At 40.1% G+C, this 22,324-nt stretch overlaps 1 protein-coding gene across 1 annotated transcript; it reads left to right on the forward strand.

Moving 5' to 3' along the window:
* Positions 1-56: 56 nt before the first annotated feature.
* PROS1 (protein S) lies at positions 57-22,048 on the forward strand. Its single transcript, XM_054628011.2, has 15 exons — positions 57-500; positions 3,954-4,111; positions 4,535-4,559; positions 4,888-4,974; positions 6,236-6,358; positions 6,489-6,611; positions 8,318-8,443; positions 10,486-10,607; positions 12,253-12,371; positions 13,809-13,998; positions 14,664-14,831; positions 15,831-15,999; positions 16,453-16,601; positions 17,306-17,519; positions 19,690-22,048. The coding sequence occupies exons 1-15, from the start codon at positions 440-442 to the stop codon at positions 19,833-19,835; spliced, it is 1,980 nt and encodes a 659-aa protein (XP_054483986.1). The 5' UTR covers positions 57-439; the 3' UTR covers positions 19,836-22,048.
* Positions 22,049-22,324: the final 276 nt, after the last annotated feature.

Raw genomic sequence — 22,324 nt, forward strand, 5'->3', positions numbered from 1 at the left:
GGTTCGCCCGGTGCCGGCGGAGGATCGGCCAATCAGCGACGAGGACCCGCGCCCCGGCCCCCCCGGCGCCGTCCGGGAGTAAACGCCGGAGCCGGGGCGGCCCCGCAGCCATGGGGGGCAATGGGCAATGCCCGCCCCTCCTGCCCCGCTCCGCTCCCGCCGGCGCGGGGCCCTGCCCGCCCTGCGCCCTCCGCTCCCGCCGGGGATGCCCGCCGAGCCCGCCGTGTGCGGCCGCCGCCTCCGCGGGGCGGGCCAGGCGCGACCCGCCCGCGTCCCCGCGGCGCTGTCCCCGGCGCCCTGGTGACGCTCCCGCAGGGCAGCGCTGCCCGGCCACGGCCCAGCCTCCCCCCGCCGCGCCGCCGCCCCTCCCTCCCGCCCCCGCAGCCTCGCCCGGCCCCGCAGAGCAGCAGCCGCGCAGTGCCGGCCGCCCCCGGGAGCGATGAGGGCGCGGTGCCTCCCGCTGCTGGCGCTCGCCATCGCCCTGGCCCAGGCGGCGACCTGTGAGTGATGCGGGGCGGGGCGGGGGACGCGGGGGCCGGGTGCGGGGCGAGGGGCGGCCCGGGGGCATCGCGGCCCCTCGGTTCTCCCGGGGGCTCGGGCCGTGTGTGGGGTGAGGAGCTCCCCGCAGCGGTTCCTGCGGGCCGGCCGAGCTGGGGCTCCGGAGCTGTTGGCGACCGCAGCGCGGCTCAGCCGCCCACGGGAAGGTGTCGGCACAGGGAGCTTGGCTCCCTTGCAAGGACAGCCCTCGGGAGATCGCGGTGCGCTCGGAAAAGTGGCTTTATTGTGCAGTCCGGCTAGCGGCACTCACCCTGTTTCTAAATTCACACTTCTCAGCCTAAGAGCTACGTGCTCTCACATACAGATAAAAAAAAAATTAATAAACTATTCCAAAAAGACTTTGAGCTCAATAGTGGAAGAAGACAGTGTGGCTGAAAGCAGCAGAATTGCAGCTCAAAGTAAGGCTGTTTCTGGCCTGTTTTACTAATGATTAAACTGGCAGAACAGAAACCGAATGTTTACTATTCTGCAAGGTGCTGGGGTATCTGGCTTGGGAAGGCAGCAGTATCAAAAGATGAAAGTTCATTTTGTAACGTTTTTAACAGGTCCTAAAAATAAACCTTCTAATAAATATTTCATAATGATCTTTTCTCCTGTTTTTGTCACGTTTTTGGTTCCCTTTATCTTCTCCACTGCGTACCTTGTCATTTTTCTTAAGAGCAGGAAATAAGCTGTCCTGCTCATCCAAAATTTCTGTGGTCCATATTTCCAGTTTCCTATGCCTGGCTCTGGACAGTGTCAGGGTTTTCTGGAATGGCAGGGGAGGAGAGGGAGAAGAAGAGAAAACAGCTTAAAAATGCAGCTCATACCGTTCAATAATCATAAAGTTGCCTCTGCAAGTGCAGATGGATTTGGTCAAACATCAGGTGAGGAACACAAGGTGCAGGTAAATATTAGTGGCCAATTTTATTTTGTTGGCTGCATAATGTCACTGAGGAGCTTTTCAGGATACTCTTGTCACTGGAGTTACAGAGCTGTGCAAACAAGATTTTTATTCAGTTTTATTCAATTGCTTTCCTTGGCTGAAGTTTTAGGTAAGCAGCTCTAAGTTATGTTTAAGTGGCCCACTTCAAGCAGGTTTACAGTTGTATCTGCACAACAGAAGAGGTGTAAGAAACCACTGAATCTCATCCCCTCCCACAATTTTTTTTTTTCTTTTTTAGCAGCATCACATTCAGATGCTTGATAAGCATTCACCACACAGTGGCTGTGCACCACCTCTGGAAATTGTTAGGCTCTGGAGTTGCACAAGGCTTCAGTGATCACCATGTGAAGCAGCCTGAGTGCGTTAAGGGTTAACTTGGTTTGGCAGGGTCAGAAATGGGCTGGAGTTTCCTGTAATCGGACTGGCAGAAGCAGCAGTCAGGATTTTTAGCTTTTAATAAAGGTCCTATCATAATCTTTGTCATTAGAACACACATTAATAAATACTCTGCTAATTCTGGCATGGGGATTGAAATATTTGCACTATAAAAACATGGAATTTGCTCTGAGTTATGTGTTTTATTTAAAGTCAGAAGTTATAGGAAATCAGCTTGGCAGAAGAATAAACTGCTCTGATGTAGGGAAAAAGACTTGTTCCCATTGCCCCACTGTACTGAAAACATGAAGTAGAAAGTGTTACAACTGTTTGTACACGTCTGAAAATTTCTTGTCTTTTATTTACTGTAAAATTGTGTCAAAATGACAATGATGTAGCTAAAGGTCAACGTCTTTGTGGGGGTAGAGATCTCCCATGGAAATAAACCCAGCAGCTATAATACACAATTTTCCTATTTCTGTTGTCACTCCTTTTGCCTCAGGACAGATGGTCTTTCTGCATCTTTCTTATTAATGAGAAATAAAGCAGTTAATCTAATTAATTGAACTTCTTTCATTTCTAAGCATTTTTTAATTTCTGAGGTGTGCTGCAAAACCTTGGAGGTGAGCTGTACATCCACCTTATGCTCAGGAAATCTTATTTACTGCCTTACCAGGATGATTAGTTTTACCAGAATGAAAGCAAATAGATTAGTTTGTAGTTACAAGCTCAGCCCATGTCAGATTCACTCAGGAGGCTGTAACACAAAGGTTTATTCAGGTCATTGCCCAACGTTGCAGCACTTCAGAATGTTCCCTGTCACTTAGTAGAGACCTTTAATGTGTTTAGGATGGTGTGGTTTTAGTGAAATGTTAAATCTGTCTCCTTTCAAGCCCTGGGCCTCATTAGCTGCTCTTTCTAGTCAGCTTCTTTATTTTTTTTTTCTTTCCTGAGAGTGCAGAGGAACTGGGAGCTCTTCTCTGGCACTTGGCTGCTGGTGTGGCTGGTGAAGGTGCTCTGGCTTTGAGGAATTGTCACAGGCAGTACTGGATGGACTTTGTGTGCTTGAGTGGCTGTTTTCTATGGAGCTGGGATGAATATGTACGGCCACCAGACCTGATGAGCACTGCAGGTGTCACAGCCCTCACACAGCTGGGCAGCTCTGACAGGTTAAGTTTTGCAGAGGCTGAGGAAAGGAAAGTGTGCTGCACTCCAGTTAACATCTGTCATCTGCTCTCTTTAACCCAATCAGCTGGACTTCTTCCAGCTGTGCTCATCCATTTTTCTCTTGATCACAAGCTATATTCCAAAAATTAAACCAGGCAGTCTAATTTAGAGGCTGTTCCTGGAGTGTTGTGTGCTCTGCAGAGAACATTGAAGCAGACATCTTTCATTTTTAGTGTCACTTCTCAATGTTCAGCACTTGTTAAAAGTCACTAAAATGACAATAACCAGATACATGAATATTAAGTAATGACTCATACTGGGTCTGAAACATAAAAGCTGGCTAGAATTGTTTTACCTTGTAAAATGTGGATGTATTTATAGATGGTCTGCCTTGATATTCCCAGGATAGCATTCTCACCTTTGTCCTGTTCTTCACTGTTCTGAAAAAAAAAATGGCATTTATGTTAATTGCATATAAGGGGTAGCCTGACTTTGTAAGACATAATTTTGCTCTCACATAAATTTTATAGGGTCAGAATATCTACTTGCAGATCACTGAAACCAGTAATACAATCAGCTTGTTTTATCTATTTGTTGCTTACATACCTCACTTTGCAATAACCATAATCTAAAAAAATAAATCTTGTCCTGAGTATGACATGTAAATTATGCTTCAGGCATGGATGCTATTAAGGATAAGTAGCACAAATTAAGGATTTTTTGATCAGAAACAGCTCCCACATAGAGAATCCTAAAATGTCTTGCTCACATTTTTCAAAACAATGGCAAACATCAACTCCTGACTAAGTATTTAATTAATTTAATTCATTTAATTTGTGTTAAATTCTGATATTTGCTCAGTGTTCACAGCATTTTTCAGCTGTTGCAAAAAGAGATAAATAATAACAGAAACTTTGTTTCTCCCAAGTTTTATCCCAGCAGTATGCCTCTCAGTTCCTGCTGAGGAAACGCCGAGCAAACTCTTTCATGGAAGAAAGTAAGAAGGGAAATCTAGAAAGAGAATGCATTGAAGAATTATGCAATAGGGAAGAAGCCAGGGAAATCTTTGAAAATAATCCTGAAACTGTAAGTATTTCATAAGTATCTATGACATAGATAATAGTTCTTTGTAGAGGGAAAGTCAGAAGCACATGGAATTTACAGGTCCCAATAACGACACTGGGCAAGATCCTCCTATTTAAAGAGACAATTTTCAAAGTAGTTCTGACATCCAATTCATTTGCATTGCCTTCATTTTGCAAGTGTCCAATTCAGTGCAGTATTTTAATCTCTCCACTGAGTCTTGTGTGTATGAAATAATCTTCTGCTTTAGCCCAAACTACAGTCATATTAAAAAACCAGGCCTATATTCTGTTACACAATTTAACTCTTTTCTTCTTTTGTAGTTTTAATACCCATATACTTCAGAATATATTCAGTGATGTATTTTGTTGTCATTTTATCTACCTGAAATTTTTCTTAATGTTTTTTTTTTTTTTCTTTCTGCAGGAATATTTTTATCCCAAATATTTAAGTAAGTACAAAAAAAACCACCCTAAACAACTGTAGTGTATGATTCAGTGATGCTCTCATTTGGGTAATACTGGTTTAGTTTTTCTGCCCCTAGCACTGGGATGATTTCCATGCTGATTATAGTGCAGAGAATGTCCTGTGTGCTGAGATCCTCACAGAGGCACTCTGAAGGTTGGGCTGTCATCAGCTGTCTTTAACATGTCCAGACCAGTTTTGCAATTCAGGCTGTGAGAACAGGCTCTTTGAAGATGCCATGCAGCAAGTGGTGTAATTTCAGTGTAAATGAGTTGTTTGGACCCTGAGCTGATTGTGTGGCTTTGCATTTGCAGGCTGCCTTGCCTCCCATCGAGCAGGGGTGTTCAGGGTGGCTGCAGTCACTCCAGACTCTCCAGCTGACCTGAGGGCTTGTGTCAAGGGTAAGTGCTGGTGTTGGAACACACAGTGGCTAAAAAGCATTTCACAGGGGCACAAAAAGAGACAAAAAATGGTTTAACTCAAGCAAACTCAATAATCAAAACCAGAAATTGACCAAAAAATGTGAGGTGAGACACAGCATTTCCAGAGAAAGCAGTTTAAGTGACTGCTTTTAACTTTATAAAGGAACACAATTGACTGCAACATGGAAGGCAGAGTTCTTCTGCAAACAGAAGTGTCTTGCACCAACCCAGCAATATTCCCCAGTGTTTCCTCTGTACTCTACCACATCTTAAACAGTTATGCCAAACCCTTTGCCTCTAGCAAGTCATGTTCTGTCAGGTAGAGTAAGAGAGTCTCTTGTTAATTGTCATTTCTACTTCTACTCTTTGGCCTGTAGTTACATTACCAGCTGAAAATTTCAAAAACAAAACAAATCATCAAAATATTATCTGGAACACAGTCATTGATTCCAAACAAAAGGTCACAAAGCATGAAACTTGGGATATTTCTCAAATGTTTGATTTTTATGCCTATGCATTCACAGGCCCAGCATGAATTATGTTCTTTCTAGTAAATTCACAGCAAGACATTTTTACCATATTTCCTACTGTCACAGTTTAAACATCTCTCTAAACCTTCTACAGCCTGGTTATATCAAAGAAACTTCCAGTTAGTTTGAATAAGAATACTTATCCTTAACCACCTGACACTATTTTTATCATTGAAAGCAATGGAAGGCAAAAAAAATCCTTAATAATTACACTGCACATGGTCATGGCTGAACATGTTTTCCAGATCACTTTGTAATAGTGCAGTAAATTACCAGTTTCTCTTGTCTGACCACTCTTGAACAGAGGAAATCAACTCTCTAACCTTGAGTTCTTGAAACTTTGATCTTTCTAGTGAAATTTGTGATGGTATGATGGGGGCAGAGCACTGTTTTTTAAAAACTGAAATACATATTTTAAATATAATAATATCAAGTCTAGTCACATCTTGCAGGGATTAGCTTAGCAAGTAATTTGTCTTCTAGTTGTTTTCTGCCTAACAAAGAAAAAGTACTGGTGGCTTTGTATGTGCTCACTCACTTAAAAATTCTTGCTGACAGAATGTAGCAAGATTTTGTGGGGGTGCTTCATATTATACATTAAGACCTTTCCTATTTCATGACCTGTAGGAAGAGAAGAAGAAAGACTAAAGTGATTCTTGAGGAGAAATAACCCCAAATAACAAGGATCTCTCATGTTTTCCATCCCACAGAAATTTCAAACCAGTGCAGCCCCCTGCCATGCCATAAAGATGGATATAAGGATTGCATCGATGGACAAGCCAAGTATACCTGTGTCTGTAAAGCAGGATGGAGAGGAGAGAACTGTGAGGAAGGTATAGTCTTCAATTTCATGGCATGTTGGCTCTCAGAAGCACAATTACATTTCTACTATTGAATAGTATTTGCAGCTGGTCAGTTGATGCCTTCTGCTCAGCTGAGAGTTTGATTCCCTTTTCTTTATAGACATAAATGAATGTGAAGACTTCAATGGAGGTTGCAGCCAACGCTGTTCCAATCTCCCTGGGAGCTTCCGTTGCCTGTGTGAAGATGGCTACTTCATGCATTCCAACAAAAGGGATTGTGGAGGTAGGGAGACTTCAGGGGAACATCTTTCCATGCCACCACAGTGCCTGCTGACCAGAGAGAGGGATGGGTTTGATCCAGTAGTTCCAAAAATGCTCTTGCCTTGCCTCTGAAAAATACAGCCCTGGTTTAGTTTGGCTGCTCATTCCTTACACACTGCAGGCATTTGGACAGCCAATAATGAACCAGACCAGGAAGCAAGGAAAGAAAGAGGGAATGGCTATAGATGAGATTCTGCTTCATTACTGGAGTTCCATAAAGCTCATTTTGGTCTCACACCAGTTTCACATATCCTTTAAGCACACTGAAACAGGAATCTTAAGTGATACAAATAGCTGATATTGTTACCGTGGAAATTCTCTCTGGTAAATACTGATTTAGGCTAAATCACTCCTAATTAGCCATGCTGCTCCTTCTGCAGTTTGAAGTTCATTGGGGAAGAAACTATTTATGAATCCAAAAAAATCTCTTAATGGAGAGAAAGATTTTTCTTTGATTCACCCAGCATAATTTTTTCTGTGCATGCTTGTGTCTACTGTTGGCCACAATCTACATGCTTCATTCCATTCCAAATAAATACTGTGTATTGACATAATTAGCAGTTCTTACTACATTTTTAGAAAAAATTACAACTTCATTCCATTTTAATGGAACAACAGTTTTGGATGATGTCAGATAATTTTGTTTGTCCAAAGACATGCCAGAATGACAAAAGACTGTGAGTTTATGAAAGAGGGCAAGCAGATAAATTGGTTAGAACTTCTGTAATTCTTGGAAAATCTGGTAAAAAAGTTATCAAACATAAAAATAGACTAATATACCTTAGTGCCTCGAGTGTTAGTTTAATCATTTGATAAACTGCACTCAAGTATTTTATTACATGCAACTACAGAGTTAAACAACCAGGAATTTGGAATACACTTATTAACTGTGGAAGAGTAGTCTCAATTCAAGGCAGCTTTGACTTACTGCAGTTTCAGGACTCCTAGCAAGCCAGCGGCAGAATCTCCTGTGCAGCACCATTTCCACAACTGCCACAAAACCACAGAGAAAACCGGAATGATCCCTGCATCCACGAGTGGGAGTGAAGTACTGCCAGGGATCTGATATTTTTCTGTCTCAAAGACACTTAGTAAGATTGATACTATACCCTAAATCCCACTGTCACATCTGCATTGGGAAAATGACATTGACAAATTGAAAACAAGACAGAAGATAGACACTAAAATGGTTTGAGGGGTAGAGAGAGACAGTGAGGGACTTGAACACCTCTCAGCTAGCCAATTAAAAGAAAACTGACATGAATTGATTGTAGCATGGAAGAACCTCTGATTGGATTATCTCTTGTCTTTCTGGATATCTTTTTCTAAGATGGAATTTTACTATGCAGCCTGGTTTAGGTTATGGAAAATCTGTAGCCTGTTTCTCTCTCTGCCTTCCTAGACATGCATCCCTTTCCCTGTTACCCACATGAAGGGATGGGAGAGATAGGTAGGCAGAGAATTTTTTCACTGGGGACATACAGAAGTGTCTTCTACAGCCCTCTGGAAAACTTTCTGGCTGTAGCTCTAGTCTGCTGTGACAGCATAGTAGAGCTACCAAGAAATTTTGCCAACCTCACTCAGTTTGCACAGTGTTGGATAAGGTTGGGAAGAAAAATGGTATGCAAGAGTGAGAGTTGTTTTTTAATAACTTGTTTGTGTTTCTAGATATAAATGAATGTGTGCTACATCCAAACATCTGTGGGACAGCCACCTGTAAAAACACCCAGGGGAGATATGAGTGTGAATGTCCAGAAGGCTACACATATAATTCAACTTCCAAGAACTGTGAAGGTGGGTCTTTGCTCCAGCTCCCCCTTTTTCATATCTTTCATCTTCCCCTTCCCCCTTCCTTTTTTAATCCACTTCTATACCAAACTCAGCTCCTCATCTACCAGTGCATTTCTGAATATTCATATTCTTTATTAAATTAATTGTTGTCAGGCTGTACATGACAGTGTGGCAGTTCTCTTAAGTTTTTTTTTTAATGTTTTTTTATAAAGATCTCAAATGTCAAATAAAACTATTCCTAAATATCGAGAGAAAGAACTGTGAAAAAAAAAGGATCTGCTCCAAAAGAATCTATCCTGAAATGACAATCTGGAGAAAAAATAATTTCCAAAGTTTTGTCACAATTATAGCAAAGCTGAGAAGTATTGGTAGCTTGCAGTGAAGTAGCAAGAAGCCAGTCATACAAAGACCATAACTTCTACAGTGTTGAAAGTGTTTGCATATTTGTCTTAGAATATGTTCTATTTCTCTGTGCTTGTTAAAGTTTCTGTTTACTGCACATCAGAAATTTAATTTCAGTTGTAAACAGATATCAAAGCTCTTAGAGTTTTACAATGAAGATGAATCTTCTACACTGTCAGTTTAAGGAAAATCTATCAGTGACTGATTTTTATTTTAAAAGCTGCCTTGTATTACTGCTCAGAAGGACACAAAAGCAGCTTCCTGGTGGCCATGAATCTTTTGCTCCATGGCTTTTCCTGCAGGTCTTTTGTGCCAAAGCTCTGCACAGTGGCAGTGTTTACATATCCAGGTGTCAGCTCTTTGTCCAGTTACTATGGGATTAAAACACTACTGACAATTTCCTGTTCCTGTGTGCACCAAAGTGAGAAAAATTCACAGTAATTAATTTTTACTCCTCTTAGGGTTTCCTTCAGATAAATCCAGTTTGATGCAACCCACATAAGTGTTGTGTTTCCACTGGGACTATGGATTCAGGAGGTTGCAAGATGACGACATTCCAACAGGGAAAGTCTTACCTCCCTAGCAGGAGGATTATGCTGCTAAGCTTTTAGACCTTGTTGTAACCACATTAAATGAGTCACCAAATCCTGTCTAAGGACAGGATTGTGCAGCCTGACAGGAATGTAGCCTTACAGAAATACTAAATGACATGAGCTTTTCATTGTCATATTGCTTGTAGGTGGCTAAACTCAATTATGCTTATTAGGAAAATTGAATTTACATACATTTATGCACTACTATCTCTATGATGACAGATACTATTAGGCTGAAGAACAGAACAGGGTTTGTTACATTTTTCATTACCTCTCTTCCTCCAAGCAACAGCAAAAAAAAAAAAAAAAAAGTATTTTAGTCCTAAAAACCCCCAGATTTAAATGAATGCATTGGTACAAAATTTTTTCTTCCCACTAGAAAGGGTATTTGTTTCAGAATAAATTGCAGTTTCTTTAATCTGAAGCCCAAATCACCCTCATTGGAGTCTCTTGTCAAGGAGAGATTTTGTTTCTATATTAGAAATGTGAAATTTACATTGGCTGTTTAAACAGCCTTTCATTTCTAAATTACTTATTTTACACAACCTACTAAATAAAAAATGAAATTCTTTTATTGATTTAGCTTAAATCACAGCTCAAATCAGACTATTCTTCTCCACAAATAGATACTATCTGAACCTTAGGCATTATGAGATTATTGTAAGTTATTTTAAAAGGTATTTTGCCCTGAGATTATTTGGGGGTTATATTAATAAAGCACATTCTTTCTTCACATATTTGCCCTATATACTTTTAGTAATCTCAACTCTCATCATGTCTTACAAGGAAAGCAAGAGATCTGAGACAGAATGGGATTTGTGCCATCTGTGGTAGCAATTTATGAGGTCTCTCACTACTCAGCCACCTTGTGCCTCAGAAATCAGACCAAATTGTCTCCAGCTCTGCGCTCCAGGCCTCTATCAGATTACTAAATCACCTTTTGAATTCATGTTATTCCAGAGAACCTCTCTTGTCTGTTATTCCATTAATTTGTTTTAGTTTTCAGTCTGTGCCATGAAAAAAAAATCTGTCTGCTTTGATTTCCACTAGATATTGATGAATGTGCTGAAAATATTTGTGCTCAACTCTGTGTGAACTCACCAGGAAGTTACAGCTGCTATTGTGATGGCAAGAAAGGGTTCAAGCTCTCTAAGGACATGAAGAATTGTGAGGTAAAAGTGTGCTATGTAAAATTCCATGTGGAAAATCACAAAGTTTATTATTTCTTGATGAGAAGATAACTTAGATTAAGGAAAATAGGAAGCTATTTGAGTACTGATTAAAAATTCCTGAGAAAATGCTGGGGATTCTGATCTATGGTTTGGCTCACAAAGCAGCAGGGATTTGGATGCCATTCAGTTCATGCATGCTCATTTACAGGAGTCCTGTCAAAAGCAGCTTGCTTTAGCCAGGCATCTTTATTCCCTGCTGCTTCCAAAATAAGCCTCAGCTTTCTCCTATCACACAAATAATTCCTGTTCAGCCCACTCAGAGACAGAATGTTCCTTTTGTCCATATGTTCCCAAGTTTTCCTTAGGCTGTGCAAAAGTTTTCACTCACTGTTTCAGAATTACTCTGTTTGGATTGAAAAAAAAAACCTAGATTGTTTTCCACAGTTCTCATCTGCCATAGCTTAAGGAAAAGCACTCAGTAATACTTGCCAGTTGGAGAACATCTTGCAGCCAAAATGGGTTGCTCTTGATCAGTTTGAAAATCTTAGGAGCAGAAAGTTTGAAACTCCAGGGAACTGGGATTCAAGGATTGAAGTCCAAGGATTTTTTTGTAAGTGGTTCTCTGTATACTTAGAAAAGTTAGGGAGTCTGAGATGTCATGTGAAGTGAGCTCAGATAACTGCCAACAATAAAACATTTCTAACAACAATAAAACACTTCTAACAGAGTATAACAAAATTTGGCTTAAACTGCAGGAACAAGATCTGACACAAGTTACAGAATCTGTGTATTAGGGCTTGTTTGTACTTTCTGAAATTTAATGAACAGCACTTGGCAGTCATTCTATTTCATTTTGCTCATCCTTGAAATGGTGAGATGTAATGAGGCTGGAAGATGCTCTTATTTTCAGTACTGTTGTTCAACAGCGATTAAGTCTCTATCTGGAAGTTAGTTTCATGCCTTTTAATTGGGGAAAAAAGTTCAGTCAGCTGAAAATACATTCAATCTAAAGACTAGTGACACCAGGAGCCATCAAATGAAGTAGCCATAAAATCCAAGGAGAGCACCTGTACATTTAATGGAACTGATGCATCAGGCATAGCAAAGTCAGAGTAGAAGACAGTCACAGAATGTTTTGAAGGATTCAAATTTGATCAAAGAGGCTTTGAGGCTTCTACTTATCCATAAGCACTGTGATTCTGTAATTTCTCTTTAACACAGTCTTCCCAAGGTACAGCCTTTGTCTATTCCCTTCTAACACCTGAGCAAATTTAGATTCTGCAGAACTTTAATAATGGAGCTTGGTAGTTCCCTAGAAGGTGGGTGCCATATATCCCTGGTGAAAGAAAAGTGTTTGATGGAAGACTGGAATTCTTAATTCAAAAACTAAGTATTTAAATATTAGTTTCAATCCACCAGAACTGTGTGTCAACCTGGATTATCCTCCAGCAGTTTAAATAAGGGATGTTTAGAAAACCAGAACCACACCATTTCATTTGTACATATGTATTGAAGTTTAAAAAAAACCAAAAAAACCCAGAAGTAAGCCATTACTTTAAAAATAAAAAAGGCTAGCAGGAACAACAGGAGTTGCTTCATAAGCTATGACAATGCATTACAGCTTTTTTTCCTCTATCATTTTCAGTCTGTTACTGAGTGTATCCCACTGAATCTTGAAAAGAATTATCAACTGCTTTACCTGGCAGAGCAATTTATAGGAATTCCTGTTCTCTACTTAAAGTTCAAACTACCAAATGTCACAAGGTAAGCATTTGCTATTGATAAAAGTATGCATTGGAATGACAGACATTTGTTTCCATTAATTTTCTGAGGGTTTAGGAAGAATGCATTGCATGCCTAAATTTTATCACCATCTCCCCCTTGGATAAGATACCTTTACATGATGAATGAATGAATAAACAAGAAGGCATTTAGAATTATCAACATAAAATTCAGAACTTATATGAAAATAGTTACAGTATGCCTTCCAGTTATACGTGGGAATGGCTTTAGTTTGGATGTTGCTGCTGCTCCACCCCTGCTCTGGGTAGAAGCTGGGACATGTTCTGTCCGTCCTGCTGAGCCACAAAATCAGGCCATTGCCCCCCTGCCCCTCCCTGGGCTTCCTGTCACACACAGAGTGTCCCAAGGATACCCACAGAGCACAGTACCTTTTCTGGCACCAGCTGGATGATTTTCTTTACAGCTGTCAGAGCGATTGCCCGTGGCACTGACCCCTTTATTGCTCTTGGACCTCTTTGCTGCAGCAGCAGAAATTGCAGCATTCCCTGACTTAGTGACCCAACAACTGGAAGGTAACAGCAGGAGCAGCTGTGGAGCTGGTGATCCCCAGAGCCTCAGAACCCTACAGATGGACATAAATACTGAGAACTCTGCCCTCTGCTGCTGTTCCAAGTTGACCGGGCACTAATGCTGTCCTGGAAGAGCTTTCAGAGATGATAAATGTTTGAAGTAAATACAGAGCGGTTTTGGGTGCGTCTGGCGAGGGACAGCCCCATCTAGGGGACACAGAGCAGCACTGCGAGGGACAGCGACCCAGTTCTGAGTTAGAGCTGCCTTGGCAAACCCCACCTTCCAAATGCTTTGCTTTCTCCTTTCACCCTTAAACTGTTTTGTCTAGTCCCAGAAACTACTAGTTTTTACTCTACTTCTACTCTCCTCTAATGCACAGTAAATCCTAACTTTTCTTCATACACACACTCAACCTAGATCCAGGCAACAAATCCTCAAATGAGAGAATGAGCAAATTTCTAGGTTATAATTCTTTCAGGACAACACTTGGCAACCCAGCTGTACTGAAGCACATCATAGATCTTCTGTTTTGTCTGCATTGCATTCCTAAAAAATGCAATAGGAATATTACATCTCTCTTCTTGCTGAGGGGACTGGGATATCCTTCACAAGTGAAGCTCAGAGTGAATTTGGGAGCTGCACCAAGGTTCTTTCAAATCCCAGGTCAAGGTGTTATCCTGGAAACTTCCCACTGGATTTGAGTGAACAAGGCTCATGTTCCATTCTGCTTTTGACTAACTGTGCAAAAAAATCACAACTGCTCAGATTTAGAGACACTAAAAGTTACTATCTATGAACTTTTCTCTGAGCCTACTAATGAGTTATCCTAGGCTGTACAATATTTCACCTTTCCTGTGTTCTTATTAAGATTCCTTCTTCACAACTCAGATTTACAGCAGAGTTTGATTTCCGGACGTACGACGCGGAGGGGGTGATCCTGTATGCAGAATCCCTGGACAACTCAGCGTGGATCTTGCTTGCTCTTAGGGATGGGAAGATTGAGATTCAATTCAAGAATGAGTTTGGAACAAAAGTCACCAGTGGAGGCAAGGCCATTAATGATGGACTGTGGCATATAGTAAGTTGGATTTCCTTCTCCCACGCACTTCCTTTTACTCACTGTGGGAAGATGCTGATAAAAAAGGAGGGAGAAACTGAGCTAAACTAAACTACTAAAAGGCTTAAAATGATGCGCTCAAACCCCAGGTTTAAAAACCAACCAAGAAATGCACAGGAATGCCTTGCATCAGGAAATTCTGCTACCTTTTAACAATCAAAGAGAAGATAATTACCTCTAGCTATCAACATAGCAATTAATTTTAAACATGAAAGGGAAAGTGGCAGGATATTCAAAACTGTGATTGCATGGTCAAGTGCACAACTATTGGATACTTTGTGTTTAGAGCGAGTTTTACATCTGCTGGACCAAAACTTCATCTTGCTTTTCAAGCTTTTACACCTGAGATGAAAAGCCTTTCTCACACAATCTATAGAGCACACCAAATTTTTAATGTCAGATTTTGTTTGTTATCCTCCTGTGAATGTCCCTAGATATGGCAGCTGTCCTGCATCAAGTTTAAATACAGTTTAAATAGTGACTGCACTAAAACTCTTTTACAAGGTTTAAAGAAACATTAGTCATGCTTCATAGGGCTTACGTAATTATTTTATAAAAAAATTAAAAATTAATATATTCTACATTTTTGTATGTGTGTATAAGTAATTATTTGTATTTTATTCCAGGTATCAGTTGAAGAATTAGAACACAGCATCAGTGTAAAAATAGCTAAAGAGGCTGTGATGAGTATTAACAGCCCAGGAACTCTGTTTAAACAATCCCAGGGTTTCTTGGAAACCAAGGTGTACATTGCAGGATTGCCTCGCAGAATGGGCGGTGCCCTTGTTAAGCAGGTAATTAAATAATAAGACTAATTTTGATTGATCATGCTCTGTTCAATTGTGTACTCCTGGAAGTCACAGAAGGAGCAAGCCTGGCATGGAACTTGTTTAGAAAATGAAAATATTATGCAAATAAACGTGTGAAGCTTTTCAGTCTGCCTTCGGTAGGGCTTCACTTGTAAAAACACAGCACTTCTGGTCTAATCTTTGAGGATTCTGTAGCCTGTTTCCTAATATGGCTTTAAGATTCCCTAAATCACCAGCACTGCTGCTGCTGAGAGTGCATTTCAGGGTGATTCATGTCCTGGTCCTGGCTTTTGCTAAGCTCTAAATAAGTGCAGCATTCACTGTGCAGGCAGCACAGTGAGCTTTCGTTTTTACAAGGTTTTACAGCAGCCCAGGCTGGACAAGGCCCATGATTCTTTCAGTCTCCCAGCCTCAAGAATGGCTACAGTCAAATTGTTGCAACTGTCTTCTTTACAGTCCAGGAGCCTTCAAACTAATTGGCAATCTCAAGAGTGTTTAGATGAAAAAACAAATAATTTAAAAATCAATTTTGCTGAAAAGCAAAGCAGAGAAAAAAACATGGAACAATACAATAACATCCTTTATCCAATAGAAAACAATTCCAGAAATTTCTTTGTAGTTTGGTATAAAGCTTTGAACAAGGAGCATTGCTAGTGGTAATTTTCTTTCAGCTACAGAAAATCCGCTGTCCTTTTGTCTCGGTCACAACACAAGCTTTAAAAGTAGAAGCAATCTCTTGTCCAGATCCCTGGCAGCAAAGTGGGAAATGCTAAACCATAAATACCTTTTGAAGGCTGAGGTACCAAATGCCTGCCACTTGGTTTTCTCCCAGCATCACTGCTGTAACCTTTAGCATTGTTAAAACGTTGCTACACATGGAAATTGCCTACATGGAAATAAGCTAATATGGAAAATAATGACTCATTATTAACTTTTTAAACCTAACTTTGGACTCAAACCCCCAATGCTGTCATTCTGCTGTAGATTAACCCTCGTCTGGATGGTTGTATCCGGGCCTGGAACTTGATGAACCAGGGACATTCAGGAGTAAATGAAGTTATTCAAGAAAAACAAAGCAAACACTGTTTAGTATCAGTGGGGAGAGGATCCTTCTACCCTGGCACTGGAATGGCAGCATTCCAGATAAACTATAGTAAGTATTTTTCTATTCCTGTGTTTTTTGTTTGACTGAGTGATGGAACTGATGAAATTTTAAAAGAAAGAAAATAAAAAAAGGCACACAAACTAAGCTATACACTTCTGCATCCACCAGTGATTCCCTTAAGTTCTGTTAGGAATCTGCTTGAATGAGGATTCTGATCACAGTAGTGTTAATCTGTTCAGTTTCTGGAGTGCTTTACATTCAGAAGTTTATTTGCAAAGGTTGGCCACTGTTGAAGATCCCGGATTAAAAGTTAGTTGGGTTGGTTATTTTTTTGTTTTATCTGCTTGCATTTCTTTAGAATTATAGTTCTTTCTTTAAGTTCAAAAATTTAGCACTAATATTTCCACAGTAGGGAGGAGATTTAAATACTAATTTTTAACCCCATATTAATTTTTCATCAGCAGGTGGATTTACTAATTTCAATTATTCTCTTTAAAACAGATAATCTTGACAGTGCTGAAGATTGGCTAATAAATGTGACTCTGACTATTCGCCCATCCACAGACACTGGTGTTATGTTTGCCTTGGTTTCTAATGAAACAGTGCCTCTTGCATTGTCCATAGTGGACTCTAACTCCTCTGACTCACAGGTGATCTTACAATTCTCCTAGCAGCTGCCAGGTGAAAAATCAAACTAAAAAAAAGCTACTCACACACGTGCAGTGCAGCTGGTAGCTTCAGTATTTTGAAAATTAGATTGTGTAATAATGTGCAGAAAATATCTGTCTATTAATGATTGCTGCAGCAGTGACTAAGCACTAATCACTCTTGCTAGGGAGATTATATTATGTAGTCTGAGCTCAGATTCATCCCATCATGTTTTCCTTAACTTTTCCTTCCAAATGCACAGAGCAGAAAGGGAACTATGAGCAGTGTATGCAGTAACGGCATCATGTTATTTCCAAATTATAAACTGATCTTGTTGTCCTTGAGTTTCCATTTACATCCCTCTACATCAGCCATCCCAAGCTAGAACATAATTATACACTAATCCAGTTTTTTTCCCAAAATAAGAACCTGTAGTGAACACTTGGGTACCTTTAAAACTGTAGGTGAAACAGGATTTCACCTCAGAACTGTAGCCAGAGTTGTTCCTTGTAAAACATTCTCACTTATAAATTTAAGAATGGCATTCATCATCAGAAGTGATAGTTACACATCAGCTTTTCCAGCTAAAGGTACCAGTATTTAATATTTTCTTTTACTTGCAAATACAAAGTGCACTAGGGCCAAGTATAATGATTTATTAAAGTTGCATTTGACATCTTTGGTGATCTACCATTCTTCCATCTAGAAAATCACTGTGACCATTGGAAACATCATTGTTGCACAGCTGGAATCAAAGAAGTTATGCACCCCCAGAAGAGTGCAGGTTGGACTTCTAGTGACCAAACAGGAGCTTGAACTGGCTGTTGATTCACACACAGACAGAAGCAACTCTGAGCAACTCTCAATTCTGCATCAAGCAATGATGGCAAATGTTGTCACCTACCTGGGTGGCCTGCCAGGTGAGACCTGTTTCTTTTCATCAATTTCATTAATTTCTACAAGCCTGATTATATTCAGCCTTACCCATGTTAGGAAAAGCCTACAATTATAAAAAGAAAAAAAAAAAGGTTTTTTTCCCCTCAAGTGCCTATTGTTTCCTCCAGTCATTTCAGCTTTGGAGGCAGCCAGCTTTTTAACTTAAATAAGACCGGTCTCTAGAGGTTTGCATTTGGAAAATATCTTGATTTTCGAGTTGGGTGAGCATTGTACGTTTCTGAAATGCCACCATCTGGCACAGCTGAGGAACTGCATCAAAAATGTAAGAAAAGCAGGTATTTGTAAATAATCCAAGTGTCAGAAGTGCAGAAGGGGAAATCAGGAATATGGTTTCAACAATTAAACTGTGAGCGAGAGGTGACTTGCAATCTTTATGAGACAGAGAATGTGTTGAAACAGCAAATATTTCATTCAAAGCAAGCTTCAAGTTAACATTATTGAGACATAATGTCAACATCATCCTTATCACAAGGATTATTTTGTCCAAGAAGTGTGCACATACTTCTGTATGAATAGTTTCACTTCAGGCTAAATCAAGAGGAAAAATAGCATTGCCCCAGGTGAGAAATAGTCAAAACCTGAATTAAAACTCAAAAATTGCTAGAGGAAAGGTGCCATGGTTACAGTGTTGCTACTTGTAGAGCTTTTCTGTATCATGTTATTATTTTATGGTGAATGAATCACAATTCGTAAGAAAATGCTACAAATTTGACTGACATGTCTTGAATTGACAAGGAATGAGTCAATATTTACTTAGTAGAAGTGAGTCAGCAGTTTAACAGAGCCACAGTAACTAAGATTCCAGTCATTTCTTGGGCCTCTTCATCTTTGTGATGCTTAAATGATTCTTTTTTAGTACACTGCCAGCCACAAAGAAATCAACATCTTGAGAATGAAGAGGTTTGCATTATTCAGGCATCCCAAAGAGATAAGAAGCAAGTATGAGTTACTTGCTGCTCCTTAATCTCACTTTTCTGTCATCTCTGTTTTTAAGTTTTAAAAGCTATCTTAAACATGCAAATTACCACAACAAAACAAAAAAAAACCCACAAAAACCCAAACAAACAAACAAAAAAACCCCAAAAACACAAACCCCCCAAAAAAACAAGCCTCTGCATTCAAGAACCCCATGCACTTCATGAAGACCAAAAGTCTCCATTTTTGATAGCCCTTTCCACAAACTAGTAACAGTGGTGGGAGTATTCCCCTGTTATTTCAGCACAACCAGTGCAGGTTAAATCAAACTTCCATGGTCCTGTGACAACCAGTGTTTTCCTCACTGGGTGAAAAAAGCAGAAGGGAACTCTTCTACAGGACTCAGTGCAATACCTCACCTTACAGCAAAATAAAATCAGGAGAAAACAGCATTTCTGGTTCCTAAGATAACCAAATCTATCTCCTAAGGAGGGATAGGGTGATTAACAACTGAAAAAACATAGGGTGCTTTTGAGATCAGCTCCTAATCACCCTCATTCTAATTGCTGAAGGTGCTTGCATCCCTTAGGTCTACCTTGTAAGAAGCCAGTTGTACCCTAAGACTTGTGCTTAGCATATTGTTTCCTGCAAACATATCCATGATCTGATGCTGCCCTAAGACAAAACAATACCTAAATGAGCAGCAGATAAAGTGAGTCTTTCACAGAGAATTCACTTGGAAGCAGCAGTGAGGAAGCAGGAAAATGTGTGAAGTTCCCAGGGGTGCCCCAAGTGAGAAGCTGCAGATTTGAATCTAGAGTAGCTTCCTGGCAGGAGCAGGACAGTTCTTTGTGTGACCTCTAAGCCCAGAAACAGCTGTTTGTAGCTCAGAGCGGGAACAGTGGGCTCCAGGAAACAAACTCTTGTTGTTAATACAGGAAAAGCTACTATGGAAAACATTCCTAGAGTTCAGTTTCTGGATGGGAACAGCCTTCTAATGCATATTTAACATTTTACTGGCTTTCTCAGCTTTGCTGACTTGATCTTGATCTTAAAGAAAAGGGAGAAGAACTCAAGTGCTGCCTGCCAAACTGCTTCTTTTCTCCCATGACTAAATAATGGATGGGGAGTGGAGTATTCCCCATGTTTTGACTGACCTGAAAAATCCATAGAAACTTGCATGCCTTGGCCTAATGAACTGAATGTGTTTCTGTGCAGATGTTCCTCTGGGTGCTACACCAGTGACTGCTTTTTATAATGGCTGCATGGAGGTGAAGGTCAACAACAGACAGCTGGATCTGGATGAAGCCATTTCCAAACACAACGACATCAGATCTCACTCGTGCCCACTGATCATGCAGTAACTGTTCAGATCTTAATTTAACTTTTTTTTCTTTCAGATGTAATTTGTGTAATTAGTCTCATGCCATAATGGAGCTTGCATTGTTTCATGCAAGATGTGCCAGGGAAATAAGCAGCAGTATGGTTTTCTCCCTTTCAATATAGAATGGAGGGAAAAAAGCCTCTCTGTTCAGCTGGAAAGAGACAATCATGATCAAAATTTTGTAAAACACTCTTTTATATATCAGTGGGAAATCTTAAAGCTAGATTTATCTTTCATGTTCATGCTATGTCCTTTGACATATTTAGCTTGGACAGAAAGTTTAGGAATTTCTGTTTAGAAAAAATTTTACATCTTCTATTTCGTATATCAGCACAAAGTTACAAGTTGCAAATAATTTTGATGTATTAGAATCTAAATGAAACCAGACTTACTAAACTTTTTCAAGCATAACATGCAAAGAAAAATCTCCACAGGTTTTGTAATATGTGCTTTTGGTAAAGGAAAAAATACCCTGGAATCTATGTCCCAAACTCTCTGTGAATATGTTTACAGGTTGTATCTACGGTGGTGGTAAAGCAACTTCAAAATGGAAGTGTTTCTTTAAGTAGCTCAGTTTTTGAAAACAGTTTAGTCCAGAATACTGGACCAGCTTTAATTTGTCTGTCTTTAGAACCTAGCTTTAGAGTTTGAAAAGAGTTCTGGATCAGGTCAGGTCATTTACTTTCAAAGTGGGCTAAAATACACCCCAGGCAATTCTGAAAAACAGAGGAAATGACTTGAAGGAAGGAGCTCTGCATCACAGGACATCAATCTGCAATTTGCTGAGTAAAACCAAGGAATTGCAGCAAATACTTCTTCCATCAAACCTAGCACTGTTCAACATAAGCACAGTCTGATGATCCATCATAATCCCTTTATTTAGGGTAACCTTGCCTTCAGAGAGCTCCAGAACAGGTTTATTTGTGAGCCCTGCTGCCATTGAAAGCCTGAGTTTTGCTAGTAACCTCAGAATGTAAAGTCATATTCTGCTCAGCCAACTTTAATAAACCAACAGGTAATTAGAAAAATATTGCTTTCCTCAGGTGTGCTGATTTCAAGCATTTCCAATATTCCTTTAAGATCCTTTGAGTGTTCTTTCCACTTCCAAGCTCATTTTCACAGCACCAGAAGCCTCCCTGTGCAGCTCACCTGGTGGTTTTCTTAACCCCAAACCAAATAAATTGCAAGAGAATTGCTGTGAGGTGTAAATATATCCTCTCATCCATCAAGCAGAGACATTTATCTACCAGCATTGCTGACCCCAGCTCTACTGTCCTCACTTCAGACACTGAAGTGGATGTCCAGAAGGATGGATTGTGACTATATTCATTTGGAGGACTGCCTTTCTCCAGGGATATTCTGAGTGACATTAGGGAGGTTTCTTCCAGTGTTAAATGCAAGGGTTAGTGCAGAATCTGAGCCCCTCTCTCAGTGTTATTATTGCTTTGGCTGAACTTTTTGGTAACTTCACTTCCCACTTGGGTAGTGCAATGCAGGATTTGCTCCCAGCTTTCACCCAGTACGGCCCAGCAAGAAGCTGACATGGCTCACTGCCATTAATACAAGGTCATTTTTCTAGGATGGCATGGAAAACAAGCTTGGAATTCTGACTCCATGCAGGGGAAATCCTTTCCTGCAGTCACCCTTCCCTGCTCTTCCACCATACCAGCACACACGCTCTGCGTGCAGGTGTTAGTTGGAGAATAACTTGACTGAAACAAGCAGGTTTTGCATGCAAGGCAGAGCTGAATTGAGACTTGTGACATTAAATAAACACATGATCACTTTATTTATGATATCTCTGTGGCACCCATTAATCTTGGAAAGCCCCTGGGTCAGACTCTGCCTCATACAACAAGCACAGAAAGTAAGAGATGAGGAGCACAAAGCAAAGTGTCATCAATGTTCTAAGTGCTTCTGGCCTGCAGGAACAGAAGAAAAGGTTTTTTGCTGTTGTTTTCTAGAGATTTTTTTTTTAGGTTTTGTTTGTTTAAATGTAATAAATTGTATAGAAATGAAAGGAGAAACCAATCACTTTGTCACACAGACACTATTTCTCTTTGTTTTCATGGAATAATACTTTAAGGTTTTGTAGTTAATAATGAAACCTCTGCACTTCTTTTTTAATGTAAAAGTGCCTCCCTATTGTAAGAATTAAATAAAGCAGCATTTGCAAGTTTCTTTTCATTTGAAGTTGTATTTGCATATTTTTGTTCATTTTTGCTGTGCAAGGCTTGTTCTAGTGGTCTAATACCTTACTCAGGAGATTGTGATCACCTTCAGCATCAAAGAAAAGAACTGGCTCCAATTAACATGCTATCCAAATAGGCATCCATACTCTCTAGATAATTAATTTATTGTTCAATAGTACCTCAGGAAATTAGACTTTGCTTAAAACTACATTGGAAACAAAGAAGATCAGGGCAAGTAACCAATTCCTATATTTTCTCCTTCATCAGATGTATTTCA

The sequence above is a fragment of the Agelaius phoeniceus genome, chromosome 2 (assembly GCF_051311805.1).
Source record: "Agelaius phoeniceus isolate bAgePho1 chromosome 2, bAgePho1.hap1, whole genome shotgun sequence".
Classification (NCBI taxonomy): domain Eukaryota; kingdom Metazoa; phylum Chordata; class Aves; order Passeriformes; family Icteridae; genus Agelaius; species Agelaius phoeniceus.